General features: G+C 55.9%; 3 protein-coding genes across 3 annotated transcripts; 1 reads left to right on the top strand and 2 right to left on the bottom strand.

Moving 5' to 3' along the window:
• Nucleotides 1-245: 245 nt before the first annotated feature.
• On the top strand, nucleotides 246-1,134 carry E0L32_009576 (uncharacterized protein; the record flags this gene model as incomplete). The annotated part of the gene is made up of 3 exons (XM_031144557.1): nucleotides 246-321; nucleotides 493-849; nucleotides 947-1,134. The coding sequence occupies 3 exons, from the start codon at nucleotides 246-248 to the stop codon at nucleotides 1,132-1,134; spliced, it is 621 nt and encodes a 206-aa protein (XP_030990708.1).
• A 1,268-nt stretch (nucleotides 1,135-2,402) lies between these two features.
• E0L32_009575 (uncharacterized protein) lies at nucleotides 2,403-4,673 on the bottom strand (the record flags this gene model as incomplete). Its single annotated transcript, XM_031144556.1, has 1 exon — nucleotides 2,403-4,673. The coding sequence occupies one exon, from the start codon at nucleotides 4,671-4,673 to the stop codon at nucleotides 2,403-2,405; it is 2,271 nt and encodes a 756-aa protein (XP_030990707.1).
• Nucleotides 4,674-9,275: 4,602 nt separating this feature from the next.
• On the bottom strand, nucleotides 9,276-13,817 carry E0L32_009574 (uncharacterized protein; the record flags this gene model as incomplete). The annotated part of the gene is made up of 3 exons (XM_031144553.1): nucleotides 9,276-10,476; nucleotides 10,536-13,064; nucleotides 13,126-13,817. 3 exons carry the CDS (start codon nucleotides 13,815-13,817, stop codon nucleotides 9,276-9,278), a joined length of 4,422 nt encoding a protein of 1,473 aa, XP_030990706.1.
• Nucleotides 13,818-15,461: the final 1,644 nt, after the last annotated feature.

Genomic DNA, 15,461 nt, shown 5'->3' with positions numbered 1-15,461 from the left:
ACCTAGGGACAGGTGATTGCCAATTTAGGGCACGTCACCACTGGCACTGATAGCGCTGGCTGCTTATCTTATCGCCTGCTAGCGCCGGGGTTTTACCTAGCGTGCTCTCTTCCCCAGGCATGGATGGATGACTTCAAACATGCGCCCCTCCAGGCCAAGCCAGCCCCTCCTCCTCCCTTGCAAAAGACATGCATTGCAGTATCATGTAAATCCTAGAACCAGGGCAGACAAGCATATTGCCCGCCATGGAGCAGAGAACTGCTCCCGAGTTCATACTCGAGGCCTTTGCCGACCCGAACTCTGTTCGTGATGTCGTCCGGGGTAAGTTATTCCCTGTTCTTTGCATACCCCTCGAGTCATTTCGCGATGCCGGCTACGGGTCGATCAAGGCTTGACGACAACGCTGCCGCATCCCTCCTGTTCCTCTTATACAGGCGCGCATTGCGTCAAAGCCCAAAAACCAGCCAGCTAACCCGACATTTCCGAACAAAGGCATCCTCCACACGATATTCTTCCACCGCTTCTTCCCCTCCATCGTGCCCCGCACCCGCGAGGTCCTCGACCTGACCCTCCCCTACATCGAGGACGGCGAGCTCGAGACTATGATCGACCAGCGCGCGGCCGCCCTCGTACGCCAGCTCGACGCCGAGAGGGCCCAGGCAAACACGGGAGGTGCAGGCGGCGGAGGCGGAGGCGGAGGCGGCGGCGGTGGTGGGCGGGGACAGATATCGGTGCAGTTCTTCGAGAAGAAACGCCGTAAGGCATGGTATGCCATGCGCGGCGACGAGGAGATCTGCTGGGAGTGCTGGACGGTCAAGGTGACGGTCGCCGAGCCGCGGACAGAGAGCGGTACGTGTTGCAATGTTGTCACTTTCCGGCAGGCAAGCCGCTACTTGCCAGCGAGAGAGAGAGAGAGAGCGAAACTGACATGAAAGTTGCCATGCAGAGCGAGCCAAAGTTCGAAAGGCGATGGAGTCGACGCTCCTGACCACCGTCATGAAGATTGTCACCTCTGTCAACGCCCACAAGGACCACATCCCGCCGATCACGACCACGGAAGCTAATCCCTTCCCGTATCAGATCAGTGTCAACCAGAAGGAGTCTGGCTGGGCGACTAGGATGGGTATCTACTAGTCCTGAAGCCTATGGGCACAGGAAGTCGGTACCGGACTCCTATTTGAAGGACCCGGAGTGTGATTATGTATTGGAGAAAGGGGGCCTTCCTTTCAGATAGTATTGTTTTCATGCACGATTAGAGTCGGCGTTTATGGCGTTAAGTACACGCACCAGTCCGGGTCTTGTACCCCGCAAATGAATATGATACCCAAAGTATTCTTAGACATCAAATTGATCCTTGGATCCTCAAGACTTTGACCAACCCTTCTCTCGCCAAGATACGTTTTGCCGAACGAGATTGAACAAAGCAGCAGATGGCATCAGCAAGCCCGGGAGCCGGCAAGGCAGTGGCCTCAAGCATGAGTCTGATCTCGGATGGCCCGGATGAGGCTGAAGCCAAGCATCTAGATGCGCTGGTTTCTCGCAGAGATTACAGTAAGTTCAGAGGCCATGCAGACGTTCCCGTACCGTTAATAATCACAAGAGACTAAAGTTCTTCATTGTTCTCGAACTAAAATCACTGGCAGACATATCGAGCTACCGCTTCATCTCCATCATCACTGTACACCGATCCGCGTCATAAGAAAGCCACCGAGATAACCCGCAATAAAAAGGCAAAAGGAAACCAGCGCGCGCAGGAAAGCGTTCAAAAGGAAAAAAAAAAAAGGTCGTCGAACAATCTGACTCGAGGTTCCTAAAAACCAGGCAAGCCAACATTGTGTTTCCCCAAATTCCAAAGTGCTCATCCATTTCCATGCAAACCCAAGTTACCAGAGACACGCGCCAGAGAGCATAACAGCCAGCCAGCCAGGAACAGTGGTGGCGAGGCTCTGCACAAACCCAAAACAGGAAAAAAATGAGCAACAAGACCAGACATAGTAGAGAAACTTTGCTCCGAACAAAGATCAAAACTCCCAGATATTTTGCTCTCTTTCAGAAACTCTTTCTCTGTCCTGCTCTCTGATATGTGCTCTTTCCAGCATGTACTCCAGACATCATCATTATTCTTCATCTTGACTCAACGAAGACTGGTCATAGACAAGAAAGGGGGGGTAAAAGCCCCGTGGCAAGCCTGCGCTTGGGCTGTTCTAGAAAGAGCGTGGATGAGGGTCACCACGCATCTCAGCGCTGGCAAGGCAACTTTGTGTGCATTGGCCAAAGCGCTTCCCGAAGGGTAGTCGTGATATTAAAAGTCGTTATGGTTGTCATAAGGCATCCTGTATACAATTCGTCCTTGCAAAGTTTGCCAGGGTCCGGAGGGAAGCTCGCCCTGACCGTGGAAGAGCTCAGAAATTGGTGGTATAGCTGCGTCCAAGAGCAGGCTTGGACACGCCAGTGGATGGCCGGACAGGTTGAGCAGAAGCCCCGATCTTCTCGAAACCCTGCAGGATGTCCAGGCCTGAACATTCATCATTGTCCTGAATCAGATCTGTCGAGTAGAAATCATCCAGATTCCAGGCATTCTCATCGTTCTCATCCATTGTCGACTGCATCTTGAGCGGCGACTGGAAAGCAAAGAATTTACTCGGAGATGACATCAAGCCGTCAAAGGCCTTGCTGGGGGTATCAAAAGCGATAGCTGGGGACTGGCCAGGAACCTTGAGAAGCGGAGCAGACGTCACGGACTTGCGGGCGCTCGGGTTGGTCACCTCGCCGAGAATGCCTGCAGACTGGGTCCGATCGAGACGCATGCGCTTCGCAGAGCGTTTGATAGGAGATTCAATGTCGTGAAAGAAGGATGTCATATCATCATTGTGGATATCGAAACCGATACCATGATAGTTGGAGGAGCCAAGATCCACGTTGAAATGGTGGTCGAGCGAGAAGTCCCCAATCTTCTGCTGGTTAGGGGTGAAGAAGATATTGCTATCGTCCTCGGCGTTGTGGATGCGACGTAGGGGCGACTGAAGCATGCTCTGCACCTTGTCTCGGTGTATCCGCAAGTTCGTGTTGGGCGAATTTGACGGCGGAGGCTGAGGCAGGGCCTTGAGCTTGATAGCCGGAGTACGCGGCGGTCGCATTTGGTGCGCGTCATTTTGCGGTATTTGACGGAGCGGAGAAGACGATTGAGGACCGAGGCCATTCCATGAGCGTCCCTTGGACGGGCTGTCATATGAAGAAGCGCGTAACCGCGCGATCTCCTCCTCCGCTCGACCGGCGCGACCACGCTTGATTCTAGGACGGTCGGCTTCCGAAGTAAGCAACTTTGCATGCTGATTGCCCCTCAGGACGGATGACTCGAGCGAGGAAATATAACCGCTATCATCCATCGAGGCAAATTTGCGTTTGTGTGACCGCGTAATGGAGGAGCCAAGTTGTCTCGGCGGAGGGGGAGGGGTGCCGTGATGAGCTTCTATGTGGCGTGGAATAGGAGGCGAGGAATGCATTGCAGCGGGCAACGGCGAGTACAAGCTCGAATCAAAGGGTGCCTCAGTCTCGACAGTCTTCTCCAAGGACTCCTCCGGTGCGGCCGAGTCCGATACGGGAATCGTCGCGTCTGATGAAGGCTCGTGTTGCAGAGGAGCAGCCGGCGCATGGTACGGCTGCATGTTGGGCAGACTCGGGGCAATGACGGGCAGTTGGGGAGGTAGGGCGGGTTCTTGCATGGCAGGTCCAAGGGGCATCGACGGCTCGAGTGTGGTCATGACCGGCAGGTTCTCTGCGGTGATGGCGGACTTGCGCGTCGGCTTCTCCTTCATGAACTGATGTTCCATACCGGGCTCGATTGCCCAGTAATTTCCCTTGCCCGGGTCGTCCTTGGGCCGCTCCTGCTTCACGAAAGCCTTGTTCAGACTCAGATTGTGCCGAATGCTGTTCTGCCAGCCTGCATCCTGGGGGTTGTAGAACGAATACGTGTCCGAGATCCACTTGTAGATCTGGGACAGAGTCAGCCGACGATGCGGCGATCGCAAGATAGCCATCCCGATCAGCGTCGCGTAGCTGTGACCGGGCTTGGTTCCGTCGTCGGTGATGGCGGGAAACGAATCGTGGGGCGGCAGGGGGCTATCCTCCAGCCTGGGCTTCTTCTGCGGCCTCGAGTCCTTGATAGGGGCCGGTTCTAGCAACCGCTTGCCCTTTGGCTTCTGATAGTAGTTCTCAATTGAGAGGTTCATTGCGGCTCCGGGCTGGTAGAGAATTGGTCGCGGCGCGTTTTCGTTTCCAGGGAAGTTCAATCCTGGCTCCACCACAGGCTTCTGCGCGACAGTTTTAAACCGCGACATGAAAGGCTGTTTCTTCTGGATGCAATCGGTCGGCCTCATCGGGTTCTGGGGGGGCTTGAACGCGACCATGTTCAGCTGTTGGCCTTGCATGGCCTTCAGCGGTGTCGTTGGGTTTGTCGCCTTTTGCGAAGCCGGCTTGAGCGGTGAATGAGTAGCTGGGAACATGATAGGCGGGTTCAGCACGATGTTAGTGTCTGAGCTCTGGAGGGGGCGACGCGGTGGTTTCGACGTCGAGGGCATCGGAGCGTGGCTGATCATGGGAGTCGCGTTCTCGAAAAAGTTGTCCTGAAAGATGTTGAGCATGTCATGAGGACCGTGACGCGTGGGTTTGGCCATTGTGGCCGGTGACGAGCTTGCCGTCGTCCCTCTCAAGGCTGACCGCGTTCTGCGAGCACGGTAGGTTTTGCTGCTCTTGGGTTCGCTGGTCAGCACGGCGAGCAGGCAGGCGGCGAGGTGTGTGAAAAAGGGCTACGGGCTCTCGTGCTTTAGATCATGAGAATCCGCCAGGGCGGTAGCAAGGGCGGACGCAGCAAGTTTTGTTACTCGCCTCTGGTTGAAAAGGTGCCTTGATTAGTGGTGGGGCCGAAGCAAGGGAGAGCACCGTGGCGTGAATAGCGATATTTCTGGGTCGGGCCTCGCTGTCTTAGATGAGGTAATAGCCGTGTGGTGGTTCGGTCAGCGGAGGGATATCCAGAGTGATCTCGTTATGAGCAATGCGTGTATAGCTGGGTGAGCCTGTATGTCGTCGTCTGAAAAAGGTCGGCGTGGGTATCGTGAAAGCATGTATGGGATGTGGGAGGGGGAAGAGAAGAGAAGAAGGAAGGGGGAGGAGAGGAGGGTTACAGTCGAGATGCGGACTCGGCGGGAAGGCCGTGTGAATGTACCTACACGGATAGGATTGGGGATGGTGGTAGAGAGCAGAGCCAGAGCAGCAGCACCAGAGGGTAGGCAGGCCGTACCTACCTAGGTACTGTGCTCTGCACCTAGCGTAGCACGTCTCGCTTTCTGCAGGCCGGCGAGGCCCTGGCGAATGGGGTGCGCAGGTCCTCGCCAAGCACCAGACTGGCTGGAGCACGCCAGCGCATCACCACCCACCCACCCACCTCGCAAACCTACCTTCACAAGCCGCACCGACGAGACACCAGGGCGCCCGCAAGTGGAGCCTCTGGCGCGCCCAACGAGTCCCGCAGGGTGTGAGATATGGGATGATGGATTGGCTGGTTCAAGGCGCGGGCTGACACATTGACAGGGGTCTGCCAAACCAAGAGTTGTGAGCAGGGGTGGAGATGCACGTCTTTCACGTCTTGCACGTCTTCTCTTCACGGCCTCTGCCTCTCTGGCCGCTGACCGTCATGCTTTAGGTTAATTAGGTGATGTATTCCACCCTCCGCTGGAATGGACGCTCGAGCGATCGATGAGCCTACGACGACGCCATCGAGGTCACAGGCGTCGAGCGATGGCAGATGTGGTCCGAGATAGGGATGGAGTACGAAGTAAAGGTAGAGAGCTCGTTTCAAACTGTGGTCTTATAGTACTCTAGACTGTCTGGGTTCTCCCGGTCCGGCCAGGCCAGCCAAACTTTGCAAAGTATCGGGTGGCCGTTGCTATCTATCACTTGTCTGCTATCAACTTGCGCACACCCTGCTGCTGGGAGCGTCAGGGGCTGCAACATTCACCGCAAACCATGGAATAGAGCAGAGGGTAGGTAGAATGCCTTGGTGACGACCCGAACGAGCGACCGAGCACACAGGCCGGGAGTAGGGGGACCAAGGCGGCAGGATTAGCACAACCTGCTTACCTCTTTCGTGCTTGTGCATTTGCGTGCACCTGTCAAGAACCCAACGTGCGGCACAGTTTCGGAAAGGCACACAAGCAATGGGCGTGTCTGACTTTGAGGCTCGAGTCCTCTCTGCCGAGCCGGTCTGTTCCTCCATGAGAGATACGGAGCACAGAGCACAAGTGCAGCTGGAGCAGCATCATGTTGGACGGCAGTGCACATACTGATTGGTCCCCAAGGCCGGCCATCAGGCCTGGCGCCTAAGTAGCACGTACGAGCGACCCCATCAGAGCATGAACGGAAAGCGAGAAAAAAGGCTTCAACTATTCGATTCTTCCAAGAGACGAGACCACGAGTGGATATGCCAAAGGGACGGCGCATGAAAAATGGATGGCAAGGTTGTGGGGAAGCGGATGAAGCTTGGAGCGAACAGGACCCAGGCCTGGTTTTTTTTCCGATCCAGACTGAGATCGCCGAGCTAAGAACGCGTCACGACGCGTCTCTTTTGTTTAGAATTGGGAGCCCGTTGACCAATCAAATACTTGGGCCACTCACCTTTCGGGACATCAGTCCATCCACCCTCCTCTACAGATCACCGCGAAACCATCACGATGCGACCGGCGTCGCCAGATCGCGAAAGGTGGGAGGGATTTATCCGCCCCAAAGAGGCAGCTCGAGCCAGGAATCAAGGCCCTTTGGCCCTTTTGTCAAGTACAAGTAGTGCATCTTCAGAGTCCAGGTACAAGTACCTAGATGGCCACAACGTTCAGACCTGTTGCAGGTTGACAGGCTGTGCAGATCACCCGGGTCTGACGACGACGAGCACCGGAGCAGTCACATGAAGTGCATTGCGGAGTGCATGGGTAACCTCTCCTCCATTCTGCCTCCCCCAAGGCGTACGAATCTCCTGATGCAGGGAATTCAAGGCCCAGTCATGAGGGACAGAGGGTCATGAGTAAGGCCAACTTTGGTCATTGCTGGAATGCTGTACCCGTCAGCCATTCTCGTAACCTTCGACACTGCCTCACTAGGTAGGTAGGTCTTCTCCGCCCGTCCCGGCCGCCTGGGCACAGGTTGGAGAAGAAAGAAAGAAAAGAACAAAATGGACAAGCTTGCGACGGAGGAAGAATACGAAAAGAGACCGGCTCTGCCACTAGTCCGACGATCTTGACGTCAAAATGCCTTCAGCAGGATCATCGCTCGGCCAAACCCCTCTTCTGCTCAAGCGAACTGGGCTGGTTTAATACCCGGAGTTCATGCACTAAAAAAAACAAAAGGCACTTGGCGCCATCTCAACTTGAGTGCTTGACCCTGCTGCCCTGCTCCAGTCTGGTATGGAGCGACGCGCATGTGCCTGCAAGCCGCCTGTCTCAACTTGTGACATCATTGGGCCCGGCAAATCGACGATTTCAGCAGGCTCTATCCGTCTACTCAGCTCGACTGAGATCATGATGACTTTTACTCTTTCGTTAGTCGTTTCATAAGAGCCTCTGCTCTGTCAAAAGGCCTCCGGCGACTTGTCATGGCCCGTCGGATCCGTACAAAGCCAGGTACTCCGTGATCCCCTTCTTCCCCAGCCAGCGAGTTCCAGCAAGCACCGAGATTCGGTAGGTAGGTAGGTGGCCCAGGTGGCCGTACTTCGTAGGCCTGGTCGAGTCATGCAGAGAGGCAGAGAGGCATTCCTCCTCACTCATTCCCAGATCTAAAAGAGACCCAGTGGTCCGTCCAACAAGAATACCCTCCCGAGGCACTATCCGAAGCCTTTGGGCCTTTTCGTACAAGTCTGCTCGCCACGGCCCGCAGTCGCTGGCCCATACAAGTAACTACCTAAAGTGGCCAGCCGTTCGTGGGAGCGCCCATGACTCGAAAGGATAGTACTTGTACTGGCGACGCCATTCCTGGGCGCGGGAAGCCTTCCGTGAAACATTCTCACCCCCCCTCCCCCAAGTCGCGCCCGCAGAGCAGATCCCAGAACAAGCAATCTCTGCTCCTTGCCTGTAGAACGTGCAGTGAAGAACAAACCCGACCGGGATCAAGTCCACCACCTTCCCAGGCTTGCCCGCGAGTCGCCTGCGGTCTCCCCACTCCCAGGCCCGCTCTGGTAGGTGGTAGGCAAAAAAGTGACAGGGTCCGTCCGGACCACTCTCGCTGTCACGATGGCGGGCCTGGGCGCACCATCTCTCAAAGCAAGCACTTTAAAACCCAGGCAAACCCTGGTCGCCTGTGTACAAGCACCCCTGACACCCGGCAGTCCATTTTGGGGGGACAGGCAGGGCAGCCCCCCCTTCCAACGAATCGTCGTCGACCGCGTGTTTCGATGGGCCAGGTTCTGCCTTTCGCCGGGCAGGTTTCTGAACCAACCCGGCCGGGGTCCGACCGCCAGACGCGTCGCTTGCGGCCAGTCCGTGTCCGGGGACCAAAGACTTAGCTAACCAGTTTAGCCAATCAAGCAAAAGGACAAAGGCTATCTTCCCGCACCTAGTTTACTCGTACTTGTACTGCTGTGACCTTGGTCGAGGTGGGCTGGAAATCATGGCCAACAACCAAAGTACTCCAGGCCTGTCCCTGCTGCAGAATCGAGAGTGAAACGGATCTGTCGAGTAGCAACCCTGTGCAAGTGCTCAGAGTCACACGTAAGACCGGGATAGTCGTCTTCTGTCATGAGGATTCTACTGGTACAGAAAGGACATCAATGCCAAGACGAAATGCCGAACAGGGTGCTGTGCAGTGCCAACATCGTGATGGCCCAGCCCCTTTTTTCTGTTCTTGACTCCTAAAGATCTCCGAGGTACCTATCTATTCGATGGAGGAGCGCATTCACACAGTTGGCTCCTCGATCTCTAATGTTGATATGAAGAACACGGTAGATTGGTGGAAAATGCTATACAGTAATAAGGAGCAACGTACAGTTCACAATGCACAAAGCACAAGACGCAATAAGGGTGAAAAACAAAAAGAAAACAAATGTTGGACTACATACAAACTACGGTAGACAATTAGATACACTCATGTCCTTGATCAAACAACCTCCTCCATCGAATCGAAGGGTGCCAATATACTCCTCCTCCCCTTCAAACCTCCCTAATTGGCCGGATGTTCTCCTCGTTATCAGTCACTCCAACCCCCGCCACCTAACAGCATGAGCCGCATGAAACGATAAATTAATCCAGCACCCGACCCGCCACAGCCGCCTGGCTCTTGTCCTTGGTGGTGGTCTTCTTGAGCATCTTGCCAGCCTGGATCTCGCCCAGGAAACCGGCAGGGCGTCCACCGGCCGGCGGGGCAGGAGCGTCACCAGCAGCCGGTGGCGGCGGCGGCGGAGGAGGCGGTGCCATGCCCGGGATTGGTGGCGGTGGTGGGGGAGGTGCTGAAGGAGCTCCAGTCGGCGGCATGGGAGGCGGCGGAGGAGGAGCCGAGCTCGGGCTGCCGGTCGGCATGGGTGGAGGAGGAGGCGGAGGCGGCGCAGAGCTTGGGCTGTCCGTCGGCATTGGCGGAGGAGGTGGCGGCGCAGAAGGGGCTGCTGTGTCTGACGCCTCGGGGGCTGCAGGCAGTGCCGGGGCTGGAGGAGGAGCTGTCGGCGAGGTGACAGGAGACGGGGACGCCGCCTTGTCTCCCGTTGCGGAGAGCGGGCGAGGAGGAGCCATGGTGCCGAAGAGGATGGAGGCGAGGGCGGCAGCGCTCGAGCCGCCGGGTCTATCGTCATCCGAGTCCTCCTCGTCTTCGTCCTTGTCGGAACCCCATCCGTCGTCATCATCATCACCGCGCTTCCGCGAGATGGGTCCAGCTGGCGGTGCCGGGGGGACCGCGGCAGGCTGTTGGGTCATGCGGTGGAACGGGTTGGTAGAAGCCTCGGTCTGGGGAGCAGCAGGGTGTGCAGCTGGCGCTGGTGCCGAATCGGTAGAAGATTGGGACATCATCCTGAAGTAAGGATTGCGGCTCTCGGGCTTCTCGTCGGGGGGGCTGGTCACAACGGTGGGCGGGGCCACGACCGGGGGTGCTGGAGGGCTCTGCCTGGGTTCAACATCGTGACTGCCAATCTGACTGCCTCCGACGGTAGGCGTCGAGGCCTGAGGAGTAATCTGTTGCGGGCCCTCGTCGTCCGAAGAGCTGTCATCGTCGTCCATAGCTGCCAATTGGCGCTGCAGCTCGGCTTCGCGCTGCTTGGCAGCTTCAATCTCCGCGCGGCGAGCAGCAAGTTTGGCCTCCTTCTCCTTGGCTTCCGCCATCGCTGCCTTCTTCTTCTGCTTCTCCTCCTGTTTCTTAAGCTTACCCTGTCTGACCTGCTCCTCCAGGGCCTTGAGGCGAGCATCAGCGGCCTCCCGCTCGCGCGCGAGATCGTCTTCCTGATCTCTAGCACTTGCCCTATGTCCATTGTTAGTACAGAAATGCCCAATATTCAATCACACAAACAAGCCACTTACTCCATCTGCTGAGTCGCACGTTGTTGTTCTTCATGCTCTCGGGCGAGGCGTTCTTCTTCGGCCTTCTTGGCCGCAGCCTCTTCTTCGGCATGCTTGGATGCGTCACGTCCAGCCTGGCGACTGGGTGGCGGAGGCGGCTTCTTGTTCTCGTTCTTGGGAGAGGTGACCGCGGGAGGGGGCACGCCTTGCTCCTCCGCAAGTCTTGCTTGCCTCTCGGCCTCTCGCTTTGCATCTTCCTCCTCGGCCTGGCGAAGCTTCGCCGCACGCTCAGATCGCTCACGTTCCATTTTCTGAGCAGCTGTCTCGCCGGGTTTGCTGGGTGCCTTGATGCCAAGCGCGGCAAGTCTCTCGGCCATACGCTGCTCGGCTTGTTGCTTAATGAAGGCAGCTCGCTCTTCAGCGGTCTTGTACGACGAGTAGCTACCGCCTCCAGCACTGGGAGTTCCCGAGCGAGAGGATGAGGCGGTGCCATCGTGCCGGGGGGCTGGCGATGATTCAACCCTCGCAGGTTCCGCTCGCTCTGCAGGTCGCTCGCTGCGGCGATCTTGGGCACGGATGCGATTGGAACGACTTGATCGCTGCAACTCAAAGATGAAATCTCTCACGTCGTCCTCCACACCCAGAGCATCCTCCCATCTCCGTCGCTCGTGCTCATTTGACGAGCTCTGTCCGCCTTCCTTCAAGCTGTCTTCAATACCGCGCGCAAAGTCTCGCACACTGTCTTCGACGTCCCTGACCATGCGTTCGTTGTTCTCCTTTTCGGTCCGGATCTTGATGTTCTCCTCCTCCAGTCGCTTCGGGGCGTCTGCATCGTCAAGGCTGGTATCGATCTTCTTGCCGGTAAGCGCCGCAGTTCGCTGCTGCATCATAGCTTTGGCGCGTGCCTTGACCCGATCAGATTCGGTCACTACACCACCAGGACCAGTTCCGACAATGGCAGAAGCGCTGTTAGGGTGCGCCTTGGCATCCTTGAGCCGGAAAAGCTCCAGCCTGGCCTCGGCAATGGCCTTCTCGGTCTTCCTAACCTGAGAGGCGAGCTCAGGGATCTTGTCAGTGAGGTTCTGAAGCTGGCGTTTGAGTGCTCGGCGCTCAGCATCAGAGTCTCCACTGATGAGGGCGGCATCCGGGTGAGAATCGATATCCTCCTGAATTCTCCTGATGCGACGGTAGAGCTCGTCAGCCTCGCGACGGTCGCGCCTGTCAAGCATGTCATCCTCTTCTGCGTCCTTCTCATCCTTGAAGTCCATTGCGTCCAATAGAACCTGTTTTTCCTTAATCTTCTTCCTCAGCTGGTCCAGAGTGAGCTCATCATTGGAGGTAACAGAAGCCGGAGAATCGGGTCGAGGTGAGCCACCTCCAACTCTACGGCGGGCACTAGATCGGTATCCAACAGCCTCATCATTGTTCTTGTAGACTGTAGCATCTTTTCGACCACCTGCCGCACCTGCGCCAGCTCCTCTGAAGGAGTGGCTCTTCAGGTAGCTCACGCCAGTCTTCTGGGGAAGCAGAGCAGCCCCAGAGTTCTTTCTAAAGTCAGACTCCTGAGAAAGCATGTTCTTGATCGTGCCGATGGATTCATTGAAGTTCCTCGTTGAAGGTGGGACCAGCTCGGGAGGGAGCCGCGCTGGGATGGGGTAGCCATTCAGCTTTCGGTAGATCAGATGCATGGCCACGGCGAATTCATCGAGATCGAGTCGGCCCTTGTTGCCATTGTCGGCCAAAGTCCAGACGCGCTCAAGATCAGACTTTTCCAGGCCACTCTGGCCCAAGATCTCAATAGCTTGGCTGCCAGCGATATAGCCTTTGCCCATCCCGTCCCATGCTCTGAAAAGCGAGTCATATCTGGTCTTTTCATCTTTGGTGATGGCCCAGGGAATGACTGCATTGCCCTGCAGGCCAGAAGTGGTAAAACTACCCTGCTCTCGGCCTGTCTGTGGCATCATACGGGCCTGAAGCGCATCAATGTTGGGCAGTCCGGTAGAGGGAGTGTTGACCAGTCCCCATTGTCCCGGCCTTCCCGTTGGTTGAGCATTGAGCGGCGCAGCCATGCCGCCACTGTTAGGCCCGAGGTTTGAACCGAATCCCGTGGGCATTGGTGGCATAGGTGGGCGAGGTCCGGAATAACCAGCGGCTTGTGGGTTCTGCATGCCAGCAAAGCCAGTCGGCTGAGACTGCAAGCCTTGGGATTGGCCCATGAAACCGGTCTGTTGTTGCGGAAACCCAGTCATCTGTGTCTGCAGAAGCTGCGAGTTAGACTGCTGGGGCTGCGGGTGCTGGATAGTCGGAGGTGTTGCCGTATTCTGGCGCGTGAAGTCAGGGGCATTGCCAGCCGGTGAACTAGGGCCGCCCGAAGCATCCTCAACAACACTAAAGTTGATAATGTCCACCATGCTCGACACCTCGTTCTTGATGTTTTCAGGTAGTGTTGGAGGCAGCGACTTGCCCGTGCGCTTGAGGTTGCATAAATACATGGCGAGGGCAAACTCGGGGAAGTGCAGCTGGCCAGATCTCGTAGTATCCGCTAATGTCCTAAAATATATTCAAGTCAGAAGAGTGTAGGTCCACGGGGGTCATGCTATTAACTACGCACCAGATGTGGGAGAGCGCATCCCCATCGAGCCGGGAGGTGAGCAGCAGGTCCCTCGCCTTCTCTCCAGACATGGTCGTCTGCCCATCGCCCACCGCAGACTTGAAGAGAGACTCGAACTTGGATTGGTCTCCGGCATTGATGAACGAGAGCCGAATGTTGGGGATCTTGTTGGTGGATTTGCGTGCGGCGGGTTCTTGGGGCTTCGAGGCTGCGCCCGTGTGGAAGGAAGCAGCCATCTCAGTGAAGCCGGTCGGCTGCGGCTTCATGGGCGGCGCAGGAGGTGCTTGCGACGGGCCCGAGGCGGGTGCGAAAGGGCTCGGCGACTTCTGTGCCTGCTGCTGCTGGAACTGCGACTGGAACTGCTGGGGAATAGGGGGCATCGGAGGGGCACCCGTCTGGAAGCTCTGCTGTTGAGGCGCCTGCCCGGGGAAGCCGGTGTATTGGGGCTGCAACTGGCCCTGAGCCTGCGGTTGCTGCATGCCTGTCGGCTGAGGCTGTTGCATGCCCGGGTAGCCGGTGAACTGCTGCTGCAGAGGGGCCTGCCCGAACCCCGTCGGCTGGGGAGCGAATGGGCTGGGTTGCTGCTGTTGAGGCTGCTGCTGCCCAGCTCCTGGGCCAAACGAGCTTCCATACTGCTGGGGTCCGGGCCGGAGGCTGTTGCCACCCATATAGGAGTTGGAGCCGGAATACATGGTGAGGGATTACGAGGATGACACCTTGGCCGTTCCGAGGCGATGGGGATGATTGATGGAGCCCGAGCTCCTCAGCGGCGAAGGAGAGAAATGCAATCAGACGCACAAAGATAGGTCTACCCAAAGGTAAGGTAAATAAAAGTATCAAACAAGTGGAAGTGGACGCGCGAAGGAGATGCAGCACGAGACAGCTGATGACGAAGCTCCAGCTTCTCCCAGTGGTGATTTGGTTGGTGTCGCAGAAAATGGCCTGGTTGGTGGGAGTTGGTCAGGCCTCCATAGATGGAGGTATGGAGTCACTACAGAAGCTTGGACAGCAAATCCACGCACCAACCACAGCCATCCCCGGCATCCCAGCGCCCACTACGGAGTACAGACATCAGTGTGGGTCCTTCAACCACCTCAAGTCCCCGCTGTACTCCATGCTGCGCCTCTACAAGTACTCCCGTAAAGAATCCATTGAGCATATTCACAGCTAGATGCTTTCTGGTAACCATGATTACTTGCGCAGGTAGGCAGAGGTGGTTTTGCGAAATGATCAACGCCAAACTGAGTTTCAACCGTCAGTCTAGCTTGTGGAATGCTCAGTAAGGTAGACAGTAAATGCATTCTAGGAACTAGGTACTCTTCCAACCGAGTTCTTTACGGTGTTGTCACATGTGCGATTGAAGAGAGTCCATGCAATCAAGGCCTGGAAGGTCATAATCATTCACAATGTGTAAGTACAGCTGCAGATGAACAATAAGCAGACTCATCACCTCGTGTGCATGTATTCTGTAGTTTGTAATGTATGCTTTCCTAGCCATGGTGGGTTGTAATCATGAAATACTCCACGATGAATGCATTATTCAATATAATGGATTATCCTTTCTTGAATATTATGAGCAGATCATATAAACCACGATACTGTGTCCTTATCATTACTAAGACATGTTGCAAGAGATTTATCTTGTGTTCACCAGGATAGGATCTAGGTAGATTAAGTTGTGCTTTTGAGATATATCTCCGGAATTTTACTCGAAGTGGTTTGCAAAACACACTCGTGGTCTTGCAGCAATTACCTTTACAAAAGTCAACTGATTTCTCTCCTTCAACCGCCGCAATGACTATAAATAAATTGCCCAAAATAGATTCGATGAGATATATATGACATTTCACTACCTTCTCGGTGTTATCGCCTGATTATGCTACACGTATTCCGGGAAGTGGTATCGAGTGAAGAGGGAAGAGCCGACTAGCTGTAAGATCTCGGGTTTATATAGGATTAAATCTCCCACTATGAACGGGTATACGCACCCTATGGTGCGGTAGCGAACATGGAGGGCACCATCGGGTGCAGTCCAGGCCTTCTAGGAACAACCTCAAGTGGGAGCCCTCCCTCAATACCACAATGATGGCAAAGGTACCTCCAACGTCACCAACTGGCTACACCACTGGATCCTGCAAAATTAAGACCACAATCATCCAGGTCCAATGGTCACATCAGATATCCCAGTTGACAACGCCCTGTCCGCCACACTACTTGCAATGATGACCAGCACATGGCAGGAGCCTATTGCAATCTCCAAGGCCAGGGACCAGGCCTGAGCAACGAGTCCAGATAGTGGTCAATAGACGAGCTCAAGGACGCCGAGTCGCTCAACT

Source organism: Thyridium curvatum (genome assembly GCF_004353045.1).
Source record: "Thyridium curvatum strain D216 chromosome Unknown NODE_70_length_221790_cov_84.609339, whole genome shotgun sequence".
NCBI classification, from domain to species: domain Eukaryota; kingdom Fungi; phylum Ascomycota; class Sordariomycetes; order Thyridiales; family Thyridiaceae; genus Thyridium; species Thyridium curvatum.
This window is presented reverse-complemented; position numbering and strand designations above follow the sequence as displayed.